Here is a 17519-nt window from a genome sequence, read left to right as displayed (position 1 = left end):
TTAGAACTGATGACCATGTGCATCGTTGCTCCAGATTAGCCTGCTCCTCCAGCGAATGCTTTGGCTTGCACTCTTGCTCTACCTAGCGGATTCGGTAACTACTGAATGGCACTCGTTAAAATTGGAAGACCATTATTCTAATCCTGTGTTCATATCGTTCTCATTAGTATTGTTTTGGATGGTGGCTTTGATGAAGATATTATTGTTTATAAGAATACCAGGTGCTTGTTCTAGATTTCAAGATTTGGATAAAAGAATGTACTCCTCAAACGTCGTTTCCCCCCCCCAAAAAAATCTATTTTGCACATAAAAATGACATTGTTTCCTACTCCAGTTTATGGACAAAAGCACATGACTTTGAAAAGGACAACCAGAAGCAAAGTCTAACTTATGACTCACTTTCTGCCTACCAGTTAAGTCTCTCAGATCGAGTACTTCATTGGAACATAGGTGACTTCTGAAAAAGTGATCTGGGAAGTCTATTCCACCTTCTAACTCCTTAAGCCTAGGTGAACCAAAAACTCTAAACATGCCTTCTGATTCAGCCTGAAATTTCAAAAGCACAGCCATGTGTTGTCATTCATGTTCCACACAGCAATTTACCTTCTGGAGCACTCCCCAGAAAACAGGAGGCATGGGTTTAATGCTGTACCTCCATCCTTGGTCTGAGGTGATTCATGCTTCCAAAGAGACTGCGGTAATAAAGAAGAGATGTACATTCCACCCCTCCTTTTGAAGCTGGACCACTATGCTGGAGGAAACGCAAGAGGCAGGAGAGGTCCTGAATCTGTGGCCTAATGCATGGTTTCCCAAATGCCATTTGTTTGGGTACCACTGTTGGAAGCAACCTAAATTTGGGATCATAAACATCATCACCTGAATATTACCAGCATTTCAACCCACTCCCCTTTCTGTTCCCCTTCCCCTCCCCTTCCCCACCCTTCTGTCTCACAACCCCATCACTCCTTAACCCATACTTGTCAGCTCCCCAAACCAAGATCCTGATCACCTATTCTTCATTTTCCAAATCCCTATGCTTTCCCCCTCCCGAACTGGTTCTCCAGTTCTCCAATTCTGCAATTCCCCAGCCATCTCAGGTACACCCTCTCTCAACAACCCAGTTGCCCTTACCTTCCCCACATGACTTTTTTCCCATGGCCTTAGCAGAAACACATGTCCCAGGCTAATTCATTTCTGGTAGGCACATGAGAAGAACAGCAGGGGAGGTCTGGGAGTTGGAGACAGCTTCACACATCAATAAGTTACTGGCCAGGCAGTGACACAAGCAGCTGTGTGAAGGCTCTTGCTCTGATTTGTAAAAGATGCTGAACACAGGCAAAACCAGCAGTTGTTGATACCGTTTTTGCCTGGCTCATGTGCAACACCGTGTGGGAATATCTTGCCTACTGGTTCAGACTTTCATCTGGCAAAGGGCAGTCTTTGTTCCAGTTCTTGATTCTTAGGTTGCCTCTGCTTCTAATCCACCAGCTTTGTGTAATACGTATATGCAGTCTTCGGCATGAACTCCCTCCAGGCTGCTCCCTCCTGGCTGAATGCTTAAAATTGTTCTCCCATGCAGAAAGGTTTGTTGTCCTTGATTTAGGTCCTATGAAAATCCATTAGCTTTATTTGGGTAGCACATTCAGTACATGAGAGCAAGTCCCACTATAAACTTCATGCTCGTAGCTAACTACTTTCTTGGAGTAATCATTTGCTGCTCTCCGGTAATGGCAAGCATTCATATGTTAATCCACTCTTAAGAGGGCTGTTGTGCCTGCTCATATTGTAAGCCTTTATCAAATGACAGCAAAATTAATAGTTTGGTTTGTGCCAATTTGATACAAGATGATTAATATGAAAAGCAGAATATAAATGACTGAAAAGAATTTTGGAACATCACTTATTTCTCTGCAACTAAAATATTTTCATGCTTTCTTCTGCATTGCTATTGATACCAACACGCAGTCTCTCATTTTCTATTCTGTAAAATAGAAAAGGTTCTTGTTAAAGAGTGTGTGTGTGTACGTATAATTGCTGATCTTTTTCCCTACTGAACTGATCTGCCCATGGCATATACTGTATGAAATTTCATGAACTGCAAATAAATTTAATGATTTGAGTTTTAAATCAATCAGTGAATGCCAATCAGTATAACAGAGATGGGAATGGCAACATGGATTTCTAAGATGATTCACTTTGCAACTTCTTTAACAATGATTCTGAGAATGAATTTGAGTTTCACTGTAACAAAGGCAGATGGTATTTTACAAGGAGACTTTTCTGATTTCCCCATTCTATTTCTTCCTCTCCCCACAGAAACCAGTGGATTTTGATTTCCCTGCATGCTGTAAATTAGTTCTGAAGGAATGGAAAACTCTGACAGAAAACCTTCAGAAGTGCTCTGAGAATCTAGCAAGAGAACTAGAAAAAACAGCTTGACTTGCAGAATTTCACCAAACCCATGACTGACTCTCTGCTAATGCAACACTAATTTAAGACACTTCTGTATATAAGGTACTGTAACTCCTTAGCAGGTTACTGTTTGTACAGTGTTTTTTCTTTTGCCCCCCAGTATACATTAGGCTACAGAGAAATCCAATTTACATTCACTTGTTTATGAAAACAGCCAGCTATTAAAATATAATGCTTTAAAGAATTTTTTTGCAAGATATTGCAACACAATTCATTTCCTACAGCAGTCCAAGCCAGATTGGAAGTAGTATTAGCAGCCCATTCACACTTCATCCATTACCCACAGAGCAGCTGTCTGATTCTGCTTGATTGATTACAGTGAAGTAGTTACTTCTGCTGTGATCATAAGGGTTTACTACTAAATACTGAAGCTGTAGGTCTCTTACTGGCACCTTTTCTGCAGACCTAGAACGTTTCTGCTACAGTTATTCAGGCTGGAGATTTATTTACAATCATGAGGGCTTCCGAATGAAATAAAGATATAAGCTTTGTCCTCACTGGAAAAGACTGTTCCTACTGGCAGATTTTCCTAGTACGGATGTAACACCCTTCCGGGAAACAGTGTTTTTCTCAGTAAAGCTTGTACAAGTCCCAAAGACAAAATAAACGATGCAAGCAAAGGGTTTTGCACTGAAAAATTCACGTTCTTTTTTAAAAGTGTCAAAATTTGGTCCAGATAAGCTGGTATTTGCCAGGTATACTACGTCAGTTTACAGGCTGTTTGGAAGACATAGAGTAATACATACTGTGACTAGGAAAAGCTTCGACATAACAGACTTTCCTCTTTGCCTCATACACAGATTCAAAACGTTCATGCTGCTGCTTCAGAAATCCCAGTTTGATCTCCCTGTGTGCATATATGTGCATAATGCATTATAGTCTTACACTTATTACTACATTCAGAGCCATCTAAAGACTAGAGTGTAACAATATGCATAAATAGTCTTATACGTATGTATTTCTTCCAGATACGAGGATGTTTGTGTTGCTTTACATTACAAGTTTTGCCATCTATACAAGCGAACAACCTCTTCAAAACCAGTTCAAAGGAGAAAATTACTACACAAGATACATTTGTAGCATACCTGGTTTGCCAGGCCCTGCAGGTCCTCCCGGAGCTAATGGATCCCCAGGGCCACATGGACGTATTGGTCTTCCAGGAAGAGATGGTAGAGATGGCAGGAAGGGAGAAAAAGGTGAAAAAGGGAGTGCAGGTACTGAATATTCATGTAAACTAATGTAGTAGTCAAACAAATTAAGATCATCACTGTTACATATACATATACACACATATAAAAGATGAATGTATGTATGCGTCTGTGTGCCTGTGTGTATGCATGTATAGATACTGCAAGAAAATATTTAGATATATATTTAGATAGGTCTAATCTACATATACTGAAATATATGTAAATAAATGTAAATGCCTAGCCTTCCTTTGCATAAATGCTAACAAAAAGTTTGGAAAAATGAAATATGTGTGGCAGCAGTGGTGTCAAATGATTAGTTTCATTTGTGCCATTACCCTGGAATAAAAGATTAACAAGTGCTGTGGTACACAGTAAAATGCTCAAATAGTAAGAAATATTTTGTGCATAAGGACCATCATATAGGTAGCCATGCTGCTAACTTTCCCATCAGCAGTGTCAATACTTCAGTCAGCAAAGGAGTGATTATATATAAACTCCTTCAATGTGAAAAAATTGCATATGTGTATAATTAGTATGTGTAATCAAGAAGTATGAAGAAAACTAGGCATATAGAAACAAAGGACTCAGGCTGTAGAGTCCAGCCCCCTGTTTCAACTTGCCATTCCTTTTACAAAGTTACCAGAAGCATTTTGAAAGTATTTCTGGAATATTTTGAAATTCTAACCTTGTTTTTCTTGTTTGTTCGGACATACACAATAGCCCACACAATCATTTACTGAGACAATCTGTGTAATGCTTAACTAACTTAAAATGTTTTTGAAGGTTTAAGAGGAAAGACTGGGCCTTTAGGACCAGCTGGAGAGAAAGGAGACCAAGGTCAGTCTGGTAAAAAAGGACCTGGAGGATTGACTGGTGCCAAAGGTGAAGTAGGTCCAGCTGGACCACCTGGACCTAAGGGAGATAAAGGAGACCGAGGAGAGCCAGGTGCACCAGGGGTCTGTAAGTGTGGGAAGATAGTACTGAAATCTGCCTTTTCTGTTGGCATCACCACCAGCTACCCAGAGGAAAGATTACCAATTGTATTCAATAAAGTCCTCTTCAATGAGGGTGAGCATTACAATCCTGCCACAGGGAAGTTTATATGTGCCATCCCAGGGATTTATTATTTTTCTTATGATATCACCTTAGCAAATAAGCATCTTGCAATTGGGCTGGTTCATAATGGGAAGTACCGGATAAAGACATTTGATGCGAACACAGGAAACCATGATGTAGCTTCTGGATCCACAGTGATCTACCTTCAGCCAGAAGACGAAGTATGGCTTGAGATCTTCTACACTGACCAAAATGGTCTCTTTGCAGATCCAACGTGGGCAGACAGTTTGTTTTCTGGATTTCTCTTATATGTTGATACAGATTATCTTGATGCTTTATCAGATGGAGACGAGTTCTGAAGTAGATGATGTCAAATCACATCCAAACTGGACAGTCCAACACAGGATTTTATCTGGCCAAGCACAGGAGACAAAATTAAAGCGAAATAATATGGGAGTTAATTTTTGCTTTGACAGGAACCAAATTCAGAAGTTCAGAAGAATGTTTCTAGAATCTAAACTGGATTCTTTACCAAACAGCAGGGATAACAAAAGGAACTATAATTAACAAAAGACTGCATCACTCCAGGAATGACTCTTCTTGAAAGTCATGTTTATAATACTATTTAAACAAATTTAAGATAATGTACATTGTTTTTTATATAAAATATATTAAGTTGCAATGTAGAATGGATATTTTCTATATGATATTAAAGTAAAATTGAACAATTGAAAAAAAATCTCATCTTTGTCCATTTTAAGATGGGAAATACATTAAAAACAGACAAAACACTGATTTAGAAAACGGAAAGTAATAAAATAGCAATAGCTGCTTCAGAATTCACCTGAACAGGTCACAAGCACAATTCACCTGATATTTACACCAACAAAAGATATTCAGAGTTAGCTTACCTCCTAATAAATTCATGCAGATTTATACCAGCTGAGGACTGCCCAATAACAGTGATAAAAGAACAGAACAAAGGTATTAAACATATAAAATAGTTTAAAAATGTCTGGGAGAACTGAAAACTTGCAGATAGACAATCAGTATCCAATGTGGGTATTTTCAATGCAGCTCCAAGTGAATTTGCTATTCCTCCAGTATTATTCAATATTTTCATGAAAAATGTGGAAGAAAATACAAGCTTTTTTCTTGCAAAATTTATGGGTGCCAAAAAAATGATAGAACAGTAAGCAGTAATGAGCATGAATTATATAGAACAAACTGAGTCACAACAGGAATTTAGGCTTACTTGTATTCTCACATGGCCGAACGCAATAAAATGAATACAAGTCGCACACAAGATGAAGGACTGCAGGAATTCAGTGGTCTTGGAAAAGGTACATGGATCATCATGGATAATCAGCTAAAGATGAGTCATCAGAGTAGGCTGCTGCTGCAGGGCTTTGGCTGTATGATCAGTGGAATTACACATCAGTGGAATTACATAACAAGAAGGAATACGGAGTAGTATTACTTATGAAACTGTTACTCATGTCAACGTTTCAAAAAGTTACTGGAAAATTGAAAAAAAAGAATGATTGCAATTCTGGCCATATGGGTTACACAAGAGATTTAAGAAGGTCAATTTATTTTTCTTGTTAATGGGAAGGCTAAGAGGTGATTTGATCGCAGTCTGTAAGTACCTGTCCAGAGATAAAATTTCTGGTGGTAGCTGGCACTTCATTCCATCAGATAACAAGATCCAACAGTGAGAAACTGTATAAATTCCCATTGGAAATGAGGCACACACTTTACCAGTGGTGGTAATCAATCATTGTAAAACTCACCTAGGAATGTCATGAGTTTTTCAGCATTCAATACCTGTAAGTCAAGATTGGAAATCTTTAACTGAGTGTTTAAAGATGCAGTTACTCCACAAAAAATTACGATTTTATTTTATTAGTCCCAGGTTTACAGAAGCCTGTTATTTCTAACAGTTATTCAGATAGTTTCAAATGCTAGAGGTCCTTGTTACACGACACCTACTCCCGCTTTGTTGATGACTCAGAAAGGGGTGAATTTCTGTTTTTTTCTGTGTACTTAATTTAATTAAGAAAATTACGATCACAAAATATTGCTGAGATCGAAATATGAGGAAATGTTAGCACTACAGTTATGTATGGAACATTAATCTGCGCGCTCTATACCTGCCCTCTCAATTCCTGAGCTATATAGGTATGCACTAACATGCATGTCTTTGGTTGCTGCTTTATGCAGTGAATAGGTGCAAAGTTCTGTCCACAAATCAAAGAACCAGTACAATTTTTTTTTTTTATTTCACAGTGGAAGATGTGTGGTAGAAGAGGAAGTGGATTATTTTCCAACCAGACATCTAATTTATTAGTGTTATGCAAGGGCTCCTTCCTATGAGAAATATAAAGAGGACATTTACAGATTTGGTTTATCTCTATAATCTGTAATCATTTGTACATCTGCAATTTAAGCACAAAATGAGTGTAAAATGCTGCCCAAGCATCATTTTTACAACAGTGATTTATGCCAATTCTTCAGAGTTATCAATGCAGAACTGGACCTACAATACACATTGTGCAACAAAAGCAATTAATAAAAATATTTAATTATATGTTTATTTTACCTAAGTAATATGAAAATTGGTTTACAACATTTGGCTCAGTAGAAAGTTTTATTAAAAGTAACAAGTCAGTTTTTATTATCGGTAAAATTTAGAAATACTTCAAACTTTCAAGTTAGAAAATCTCCTATAAAGCAAGACTTAAGCGTATGACTGATTTTCTTTGAATGCTGCAGGAACATATGTGGTAGTTAGCATAAATGTGGCAATTTTCAGACAAAACTAACTTTTGAACATTAAACAGAGAAAAAATAGGGCTTTGTAATGAAAGGCTACTGGTTGCAATCCTAACTAAAAGCAAGCTGCTTCCCTGTAATAATCTTCTAAAAATGAATGAAATATAAAAGACGTGTTTTAGCCACACCTCTGTTGAAAATTACTTCATGGGAATAAATAAACCAAGAGTTATTGCCTCTCTCTATTTAATAATTTTAGATTTATGTTTGTACAATCATTAAAAAGTCATTTTAGGTTCCCTAGGTTTTCCCATTTGGATTATGCAGTTTTTTGAGTGGCCTAATATTTTGCCACGAACAGTTAAAAACAAACAAAAAAATCTGTTAAATTATTCCTCTAGGTTTGGGCAAGGAGAGACTGCATCCTCTATTTGCATCCTGGGTAGGGTTTTTTGGTTTGGTTCGGTTTTATAATGCTGTAGGATAAAAACCAGCAGAATCTCATTACGATTAAATTTGAAATTAATCAAAGATTTCTGCACAGTTAGTATGGCATTCTGCACATGCCACAGTGTCATATAAAATCAGACATCTGGACTAAGTAAGTCATCTAGACTTTGTCCACAGTCAGCAGAGAGAAATCAGTATCACCAGGGAATAACCCTATGGGGAAAGCACGCCTCTGGTGCAGCACCAGCTCCTGTGCTTTCTGAGCAAGGCAGCAAGAATTCATACAACCCTAAAACTGCTGGGAAATCATCCAACAACATTAAGAAGATTCATGTTCTTGAGATTCCTAAGGAAAAATATATATATTTACTTGGGAGATATGTGTGCAAATACACGTAAGTAAAAAATAAAGTTCTTTGAAACAAAATAGCCCCCAAGCTTTTACTCTTTCAGACATTCTTTACATGTTACAGAGTGCCAAGAAAGATCAGTCACATGTTCCATTGCTGAACATTTTTAACCTAGATACCTAATTAAACATTTTAATTGCACTAAAATCTCCATCCTCAAATAGGTATTGGTATGTTAATTTGAATAAATACCTTCATTTTCTTCACTACTGGTATTCAGATCCATATGGTTTATGCTGCTATATAAATTTTTCAGGCAGCTATATGTAAAATTAGTCCTAAAGACATTCTTACAATGCTCACACAACATAGAGGAAAAAATTACAAATGGAAATAAATATTGAAAATGTAATCTATATTCTTCAAATCTTTTTAACTCTACCTAATAGCATTTATGTGTTTTTATGATACGGAAAAATATAAAAATCTGACAAGCAGCTTGTTTTGTCCCCTATTGTGTCCGTTTCACTAGTTGGTGCTGTTTGTATAATACTTATATTTATTTATCTTCCACAGGTCACCTGTGGAAGTTCAGTTCATATTTATTAATTAACACATTTATTGAAACACTTCACTAACAGGTTTAATTTACCCCCTAGCATTTATTTCATATTCAGGCTAACTGTACTGATGCTGTACTAGGCAATTTGCTAAGTAGGAACCTCAGTTTTATGTGGAAATTTGGCATGCTTAATATAAGTATTTCAGTAGATAATGAATTCCATCCAAGAAAAAATACATGAAAGTAAATAGGAGATTAATATAGTTGAGTAAGCAATACATCACAATGGGCTGATGATATTTCACCTGATGAGTTGCACCTGCACTGTTTCATTTAATTGGTATATCTTTCTCAATGAGTAAATACATTTTTTCAAGCAGCAATTTATTTGTTTCCATACATACTATTTAGACTTCAGCTGACAGAGCATTTCGAGGTAATACTCATTTCTGTGTAACTACTTCAGTCAACATTGCAAGCTGGGGTCATGTCAGTGCTTCTGAATCTCAGAGGCACGATTCTTCCTCACACTGGCATGAAAAAATTCCATGTACTTTCAGGAATTTCTCAGTATCTGATGTGTGTTTGACTTGATTGCGTATGTCATATCAACTCAGGAAAGCTACTACCTAAAGCGAAAGAAAAATTAAGCATACAAATTATACATTTATATTGATGACAAGAATATCTAGAGTTTTAATAGTACATATATACAAAGAAAAAGGTGTTTTGGACTATTTGGTATATGGCTTAGATCCCTCAATTCTGAGTGTAATTACTTTACCTGGTGGGGAGAGTAAGGAAATTTTTCCCCCGTGTACATTGTTCCTGCAGCAGCAAATACTAGCATGAAGTTCATCTGACTTTAATCTCTAAAAGATTAGTGCCTAGGCTAAGCCAGTAGTTAGCTCTCCCACCCTCAGTGGAAAGAAACAGGTGGAGTAAATCTAAATCTCTGTTTTTTTAAATCTACTTTAAGCCAGAAATAATCTGGAGGTACCTGCCTTCTTGCATTAATTGTAAGGGACACCAAAGTAACTAGCTTGGGTTAGAGTTCAACTTTGAGATGGCAAAAGTTAAGTAAGATTTCTGATCTTAGAGAGCAACCTGCTAAGTGGAAAAGAGTGGCTTAATTTAATATGGCAATTTACATGCCTCATAATTAAAAAGAAGGTTTGGATTGATGAGCAGAACATGGAATCACCCTTACAAAGATGCAAGGGACCTCTTGTGACAGCTCCCATAAAGTACTGCTCAAGTTCCTCCTGGGACAACTTCAGCTGTAATAATTTGGCTGTCCTCCAGCATATTATTACAGTATATTAAGGTGAGCTAGATAATCTTTTCATGTCGCCAAATTCAACACATTCAAGTATATATAAAATACTTGACTTTCAAAGGAGACTTAATTTGAGGTGTAGTAAACCTAAACATATCCTGGAATGTTTCTGCATACACCAAGGAAATGACAAATTTGTTTCTCTTCAAATTTAAAACACCTGTCAGAATCCCAGAAACAATACAAAATAAAACGCTATATTCATAAAACTGTTTCTGTGAAAGAATCGCCTTGTTTATGTAGTGCTAACAAAGGGACAAAACCACTGGATTCTTGAGAAACAGATAAATGAGTTAAGATTCTCAGGATGCTCTAAAAGTGACCTCTTGGCAAGAGTAGATGAAATTTCTGGAATTGAGTAAAGTGTACGAACAATAACTTACTTCGTGACTTTTTAGCACTCACAGTGCTAGTGGAAGCCACAAGCACTTTCCACAGTGCATGGTGGAAAGAATTTAAAACTCTGAGTTGAAAAACAATCTCTTTAATCATCTGAAAACTAGTCTGCCACCGACGCTGATGTCAAAGCAGCAGCTTTGCTCCTCTCCGTGCACCACCTGTAGTCACCTATATTCTGTCAGATGTTCTGGTAACAAGCAGTGATTTCTTCTTCTGTGACAAATTTGAGGGCATTTTATTGTGATTTTCTATCATGCTGGAGTAAGGTGCAGTCAGTTAAAGATAATCAAGACGAGCACAGTCTGCTCCCCTTGGTTATCTCCCTGAAACTGAGATCGTTGTAGAGCTGCATATACTAGCTGAAATTCCTGTTCTAAGAATGCAGCAACATGTACTCATATTTCATAGATGCTGTAGGTATGTTGTAAGAATTGGAGTTTTGTTCTTTTTTCATTTGTTTTTATAGGTTTTGCCTTTCATTCCAGGCAGGAAAAAAAGAGCTGCATACAGCATTCCTGACCTTTACATTATCCTCGCAGACTGAAAATAAATTCTATCCTTCGTTGCTTGCTGTTCATTTTAAAACTGTTCTCCCTTGGGACATGGGGCCGGCGATCCCTGAGGTGCAGGCAGGACGGGGTGGCTGCACATCCAGGAGAATGACGACATGGACAGAGTGTGGGACAACTCTCCCTGGAGCGACAGACGGTGAGGGAGGGGAAGGCCAGCCTGTCTCCAGCCCTCGCTCCCCAGGCTGCCTGTTTTTGGGCAGCCGGCCCGGGCTCTCCCATCGCTGCAGCAAGAGGCGCGGGAACGGGGCGGGCGCAGCGTGACAGTGGCCAGCCTAGCAGCGCAGCCATGGCTGCTGGTTATTGAGGTCCAGGGTTACAATTTTGCTTCTCCACATAGTTCGTTCTACAAGCTACTATCTGCTCTGCCTTTGCCATCCTGGGCTGTCATTACAAAAAAACAGCTTATGCCTAAGCAAGGGACAGCGCTACACCTAACAAAGTCGAGCCAGCTCATTTGGAGCACTACCTCTGCTGTCCAGGTAATCAAAGACATTGGCCTTGCTGTTGTTTTCGTAATGCTGACTGAGATAAATGTGTTGATCCCAGCTCCAGGAAACCTATGTGGTTTGAATTTTGTATTTTTCCTGTGAGTACAGCCATTGTACTGATGTGTTCTTAAGTAGCTTCCCGTCTTGCTAAGCAAAGGTCCCCCACCGCTCCTTCAGGGTATTATAGTAATGTTCCTTACATTATGCTATTCATATTTGTCCATCATTTCAACTGCTTGCACAACTGTTTCTGAAACTGGGAGAAACTGTTGGGACACAGACTTACTAGCATACCAAGAAGTTTAATGTGATTCATTGCCAAAACCCTACACGAAGGTTCACCCATTGGATCAGGTCCACAGTGATACAGTGAGGCTCAGCAGACACTGGAGACTGCTGTGTATGTGCCGTACGAAACCGGTCTCCTGATCACATTCCCTTCCCATTCTTGAAAACTGTTGGCATGTAAGGTGTTTCTAGCTGTGATAGTTCCTCTTTACAAATTAAAAATGCATACACCCAATCTTTTATCTACTGTAACTGTTTACTTTTTTTCCATGAGCTCATTTTTATAACAACAGTACTCAGAAATAGGAAACAACTTAGCCATCTCTTTTCATGTCACTCCAGCTACTAAAACTTTGCAGTAATGGATCTTCAGACATTATGTGGGGGCTGTTTATATAGGGACAAGAATAACTAGGTCTAATAACAACTCCATTTGGTATCAGCAATAACATTTATTCTGGTCATACTGAAGATATTAATGCAAATGTTTAGATAAGACATTATTGTTCATCGAATTCAGTGCAGCAAAAAAGACTCTCTATATTTGATTGGAATACTATTAATTACTTTGTACCTGTAAAACTTAGGAATTGTACATAAGTCTACATTTCTACAAACTATCTGAAAATGCTAAGATATTTCTTGCATTAAGTCTACATTTCTACAAACTATCTGGAAGCGCTAAGATATTTCTTGCATTCCTAGTATCTCGATAAGATGGTTGTGAGCGTTCAACAGATAACCCACCCCTCCAGTGCTTCTCAAACCAAGGGTGTCAAGGATTGTATTTCCCTTTAAGCAGTCTCTAGAGCAATCTTAATAAAACCTTGATATCCTTCTTTTATTCTGCTATGGAAGTAATAAAATATAATAATAACTTTATAAATAAATGAGAAGTCCCAGCATTTGTCTTACTTATTACTTTGGTTTCTCCAAACTCAGATCATTTAGTGATATCTTTTTAGTCCTGATGTGGTAAAAACCCTGTCTTTGCAAACTGCAGCTGCTGAAAGCTTATACTTCTTTCCCCCCCCCCCCCCCCACTGTGCTGTGTTTTCTGTGACTTTTCCCAATAGTACATAGCTGTCTTCTTGATACAATTTGGGTTAATATTCTTTCTGAATATTTTAATGCATTGGAAAACAGAGTCGGCATTTGAAAAACTGCTGGGTAGTAACTTTACTTGAAGTAAAGTTCACGTTAAGGATTTATCCTTACATCACTGATGTCAGGGCTGAAATTCAGACTGAAATTCATCTAATCAAATTTTACTTATCTGAATGTTGGCATGTAGTCTAAACCAGGGGTCTAATATCCCTCTGTAGTCAGCAGAGGGAGGTATGCTCCTCAGCAGACAATTTATATTCAGGAATACATAACTTAATTGCTATGAATCTTACATGTCTCATGGATAGCATACGCTTCTCCTCTGGTTACAGAGGAAGTATAGAGAAATTAGCCAGATAATTTAGCAGAGTTAGGTCCCTAAAGTTAGAAGAGTGACTGTCTTTATTGTATTTCAGTCAGAAAAAATCATTTCTGATCCTGCAAAAATATACAGTGGATATTCTCTTCCGAGTCACTGCAGTAACTGAAATGTGTAGATGTTTGCAGAAGCTGTAATCACTTCATCTTCCCTATACTTATTCACGACTTTCTCATTCCCTTTTACTTAAAAAAAAATGTTTATAAAAAAGATGTTTTCCAGACTTTTTTTTTTTAGTGGCTTATGGGAGGGAATTTGACTCTTTCTCTTTAAAAAGCAAGGCCAGTGCCTTCCCCGACAGCCCTGTTGCTAGGCTGAGTCTGTTTATGGCTGGCTGTTGTCTGTAGTCCTGGAGCTGTTGCATAAGAAAACCCAGGTAGGAAACAAATGCTTTCTTTTAGACCTCTTTAAGTACCACTGTTTGCCCTGTTTTCATGAATGAGGCAGACTTAAGAATCCAAAATACTCAAAATTATTTTTTACATATTTTCAAAGTAATGTTTGTCAAAGAAAGTTAGAGAAACTTCACTGTACTTCTGTTTTAAGTGCTTTAGAAACAATCTCTGAGCTAACAGAGAGCTTTATAGTTCTTACATTCAGTTGTTTATTACATTTTTAACTGCCTGCTTTAGTACTTGCTTTCAAGAAATGCTAGAAAATTGTTAAAGAAAGTGGCTGCAAGGGTCTTCATCTGTGTTGCAGCATTTTCCATTTACATGTGCCTGTAAGACAGACTGTTTAAATTTGTTATGTAAATGTTTGATATGAAAAAGGCTTCTGTGCTGAGTAATAAAAATGCTGCAGATTCTTGCAGTGTGGTATTTTCTCAGCCACAAGGATGGTATTTGCTGAGACTTACATGCAGCAAGGAAACATTGCAATTTTCATGTCCTTCCTCTCATTTGTGCAACATACAGAGGGAATCGGTACTGATTTGAATACAAAGGTGGTTTGGGACATAGCCACATCTGTCTAATAAATACACTTGCTTAGGGTAAATTTGGCTTACTGTGCTAGTTGAGGAAGCTATCTGCCAATCTGAAAATCCTTTGGGCCTAGTAGCTGGTAAGTACTAATCCTTAGACAGGCGATAATGCAATTACTCTTATATCCTTCATTGGCTCCTCCTCCATTTTTTTAGGTATCTCCTAAAAGGTTAAGAGGAGTATGAAGACCAGACCTGCCTGGTCTGGAAGCATTCCCTGAGGCGATAGTAAAACAGCATTTATGTGCCCAGTACAAAGAATGATGGAGAAAACAGGGATGATTTGTGTAGGCCTCTGTTAGCCCTCCGGGTGAAGGAGATTCAACCAGATACAGAAACATGTCCCATAAGTCTCACTCCTGTGAGTTCTTTCATGGGAATTTTGAAATCCAGAATAAATTATGCTGCTGTGAGTCACTTTTAGAGCAATAAATCAACACTTAGATTTTGCACTGATGCGGCTATGTTGGTGCAAGCCAAAATTGTTTGACCTGTTGATTAAAGGTAAAACAGTGCAGTACAAGAAACTGAAATAATAGTAGTAATGAATTGAGTTGTACTGATTTAACTAAAAAATTCCCTGATATTTATAATCAGTACAGCTTCCTGGTGTATACAAAATGGTAGCTATTTGATGGATTTCAGATTTGGTAAACCTGAAATGCCAAGCAAGCCCAGTGCTGAAAGAGAAGAAAGGCATTGAACATGTTTCTGTGATCTGAAGCTCTGTGAATCTGCTCTCTGATCAGCAGACTTTATGGACTATGGGTGGGTTATTTATAAAAAAAAACATGCAAGAGGTAATCTTCATATAGTGGCCCACTTTATTCACTGTTATATGTAATTATTAAATAAATGGATACTTACATTTTGAATTACTCAGTTTTCAAAAAATTAGAACTTTTTAAAAGTATTAAGATGTTAAACAAGTTAAACAATACATCATTTGAGTGTTCAGGGTGCAAAGGTCACATGGCATGTATGTCATTATCGGTGTGTACACAGTAAAGCGTATGTCACCATGAAATAACTGCTCACAGTTCCTGTGTTTTGCTTGTGACAGCCAGGTGCCAGCTACTGAATAGATGGACCGCAGTGAAGAATCCCGGATGATAATCATGGAGGTTAGTGTCCCTTAAGTTGAGACAACAATGGTTTATCACCATTTTTCAACGAGAGTAAAAGGGTTTTTTACGTATGCAACTGAGAAGTGAAATAAGTAACACTACAGTGTCTTGTATGCTCTTGTTATTCCCTAGATGTGTGCAATGAGTGCTGCTCGAATTAATGGTGACTTGCATAATTAATTACTGTGCAAATACATTATAATCATACGTTATCACATGCTGTGAAATACACACTTTTAATGTATATTGATACTCTGTTTCATATTGGTGCAACACTTAGTTGGATTAAATGATTGGTGAAATGTATTTAAGCTTGAGTGGGTTATAAAAACAGCAAGTTACAGTTTTCTAATCAGTAGAACTACTTTTGAAGTTGGGCAACTGCCTTTTGTGTTTAAACTGCCCAGAGAAGCATGTTATGTCATGGTCAAACAGGTAGCTGGTATGAGCAGGGGAACTGGAAACATAGGGCAAGGTGCTTCAGAGATGTCGGTAGGCTCTAATCCTGCTAATGCTTACTATCCTCCACACCACGTTTGTGTTAACTTCAGTCATGCCACGAGCTTCAGGACTGAGGCCTGCAAATGACATCGGTGAAATACTCAGAGGCAAAACTGCTTAAACCGAACTTTACTGACAGAGTAAGGGATGATTTCTGTGGGCCAGGGGACAAGTGCAACCCCGGGCCCACAGTGCAGCTCCCTCTCTGTGACAGGATTTCCTGGACGAAGACCCTGCCCAGGCGGAAAGGCTGAAGAGGACCTTGACAGCCCACAGGCACAGAAGAAAAAAACCGGTGAGGGTGCGTGTTTGGAACGAGGCGCCGCTGGGCCGCGGCAGCGGCTGCCGCGCATGCGCACACCGCCTCTGGCGCAGCGCTGCGCAGGCGCGTTCCCTTTCCCCCTTCCCTCCCTCCGCTGCTGGGTCGGGGGGCACCACAGCGCGGGAGGGACCGCGGGAGCCGGGGCGGCTGCAGTGGCGGGACGCAACTCCCGTCGCCCTCCCCCCGCCCCCACTCATGCGTTCTCCTTTTCCGTTCCTGCCCCGCTGCAGCTGCGGGAGGCTGCCGGTACCCCCGAGCCGCCGCCGGAGGACTGGAGCCCGGCCACCATGGCGGCCGCCCCGCCGGGGGCGGCTCCTCCGGCGTCGCGCGGTGAGTCACTGTCCAACGGCTGCGGCGGGGCGGGGCCGCCGCGCGCCAGGGGCGGGCGGGGCCGGGGCGCCTGGCTGCGGAGCGGCGGGGGTAGCCGGCCGGCTGCCCGCGGGCCTCGCCGGTCGGTGGGGCTGCGCCCAGGCCCCGGGCTCCCCGCCGTCGTTACAGGCGGTGTTGCCTGGCTTAGGTATTGCGGCTGTGTCAGCTCTGTCGCTGAAATAGCGGTTGGTTATTAAAAGTTCTTGTATGAAAATAAAGAATTTCCAAAAATGTTAGGGCGGGCGGGCAGTGTTTGCACGTTTGGATGTTAACCGCTGCGTAACCTCCACAGGCAAAGCGTCTCCTCTTCTGCTTTAAAAACCTCATTCGTGGTTATGGCGGTGTATGGATTTATTGCCAGGGTATTTTGTTTTTCATGTGGGAAAGGAAGTATTAAATTTGTGTGTGGGAGAGTGAGGCACCGTGGACCTGCAGAAGGGGAATATTTTACAGCGTGCTTGGAAAGAGTGAAAGTTAGTATTCAAAAAGTCATCTTCAGTTTCTGTGGCAAAAACTTTGCTTCTGTTAAACACTTAAGGGAACGTTAATATTGTGAATCTTCCTGCAAAGTTTTTATGGAATTACATAAACAGGATACATAAGAGTTCATTAAGAACTGAGAAAAAGTCAAGAAAACCATAATCAATAAAAGTATAAACACTGTCAATTTTTCATCAATATTTTGGGGATAAGGTAGTATAAAAGTAAAGTAATATAAAACGTATGTATTTTCCCCCATTTTTCCTCCTTTTATAAATAAATGGTATTTGTTATAGACATCTGCACTT

General features: G+C 39.3%; 2 protein-coding genes across 6 annotated transcripts in view; both read left to right on the top strand.

Annotated features, from left to right (window-relative positions):
- The window catches only part of C1QTNF7 (C1q and TNF related 7), a 54886-nt gene extending 49441 nt beyond the window's left edge, over positions 1 to 5445 (top strand). For both annotated transcript variants that reach the window (XM_026121904.2, XM_064511418.1), the window contains exons 2-4: positions 2317 to 2514; positions 3441 to 3686; positions 4446 to 5445. In XM_026121904.2, coding sequence (XP_025977689.1) covers positions 3449 to 3686; positions 4446 to 5077 — 870 coding nt within the window. In that variant the 5' untranslated portion in view covers positions 2317 to 2514; positions 3441 to 3448 and the 3' untranslated portion in view covers positions 5078 to 5445. The remainder of the gene's footprint in view (positions 1 to 2316; positions 2515 to 3440; positions 3687 to 4445) is intronic.
- An 8253-nt stretch (positions 5446 to 13698) lies between these two features.
- The window catches only part of CC2D2A (coiled-coil and C2 domain containing 2A), a 64486-nt gene continuing 60665 nt past the window's right edge, over positions 13699 to 17519 (top strand). The window contains exons 1-4 of one of the 4 annotated variants that reach the window (XM_026121945.2): positions 13699 to 13803; positions 15476 to 15536; positions 16255 to 16335; positions 16593 to 16692. In XM_026121945.2, coding sequence (XP_025977730.2) covers positions 15498 to 15536; positions 16255 to 16335; positions 16593 to 16692 — 220 coding nt within the window. In that variant the 5' untranslated portion in view covers positions 13699 to 13803; positions 15476 to 15497. Of the gene's footprint in view, positions 13804 to 15475; positions 15537 to 16254; positions 16342 to 16390; positions 16693 to 17519 lie in introns of those variants that run through there. The other 3 variants (XM_026121944.2, XM_064511415.1, XM_064511414.1) reach the window with 3 other exon arrangements.

This window comes from Dromaius novaehollandiae, chromosome 4 (genome assembly GCF_036370855.1).
Source record: "Dromaius novaehollandiae isolate bDroNov1 chromosome 4, bDroNov1.hap1, whole genome shotgun sequence".
NCBI lineage: Eukaryota > Metazoa > Chordata > Aves > Casuariiformes > Dromaiidae > Dromaius > Dromaius novaehollandiae.
This window is presented reverse-complemented; position numbering and strand designations above follow the sequence as displayed.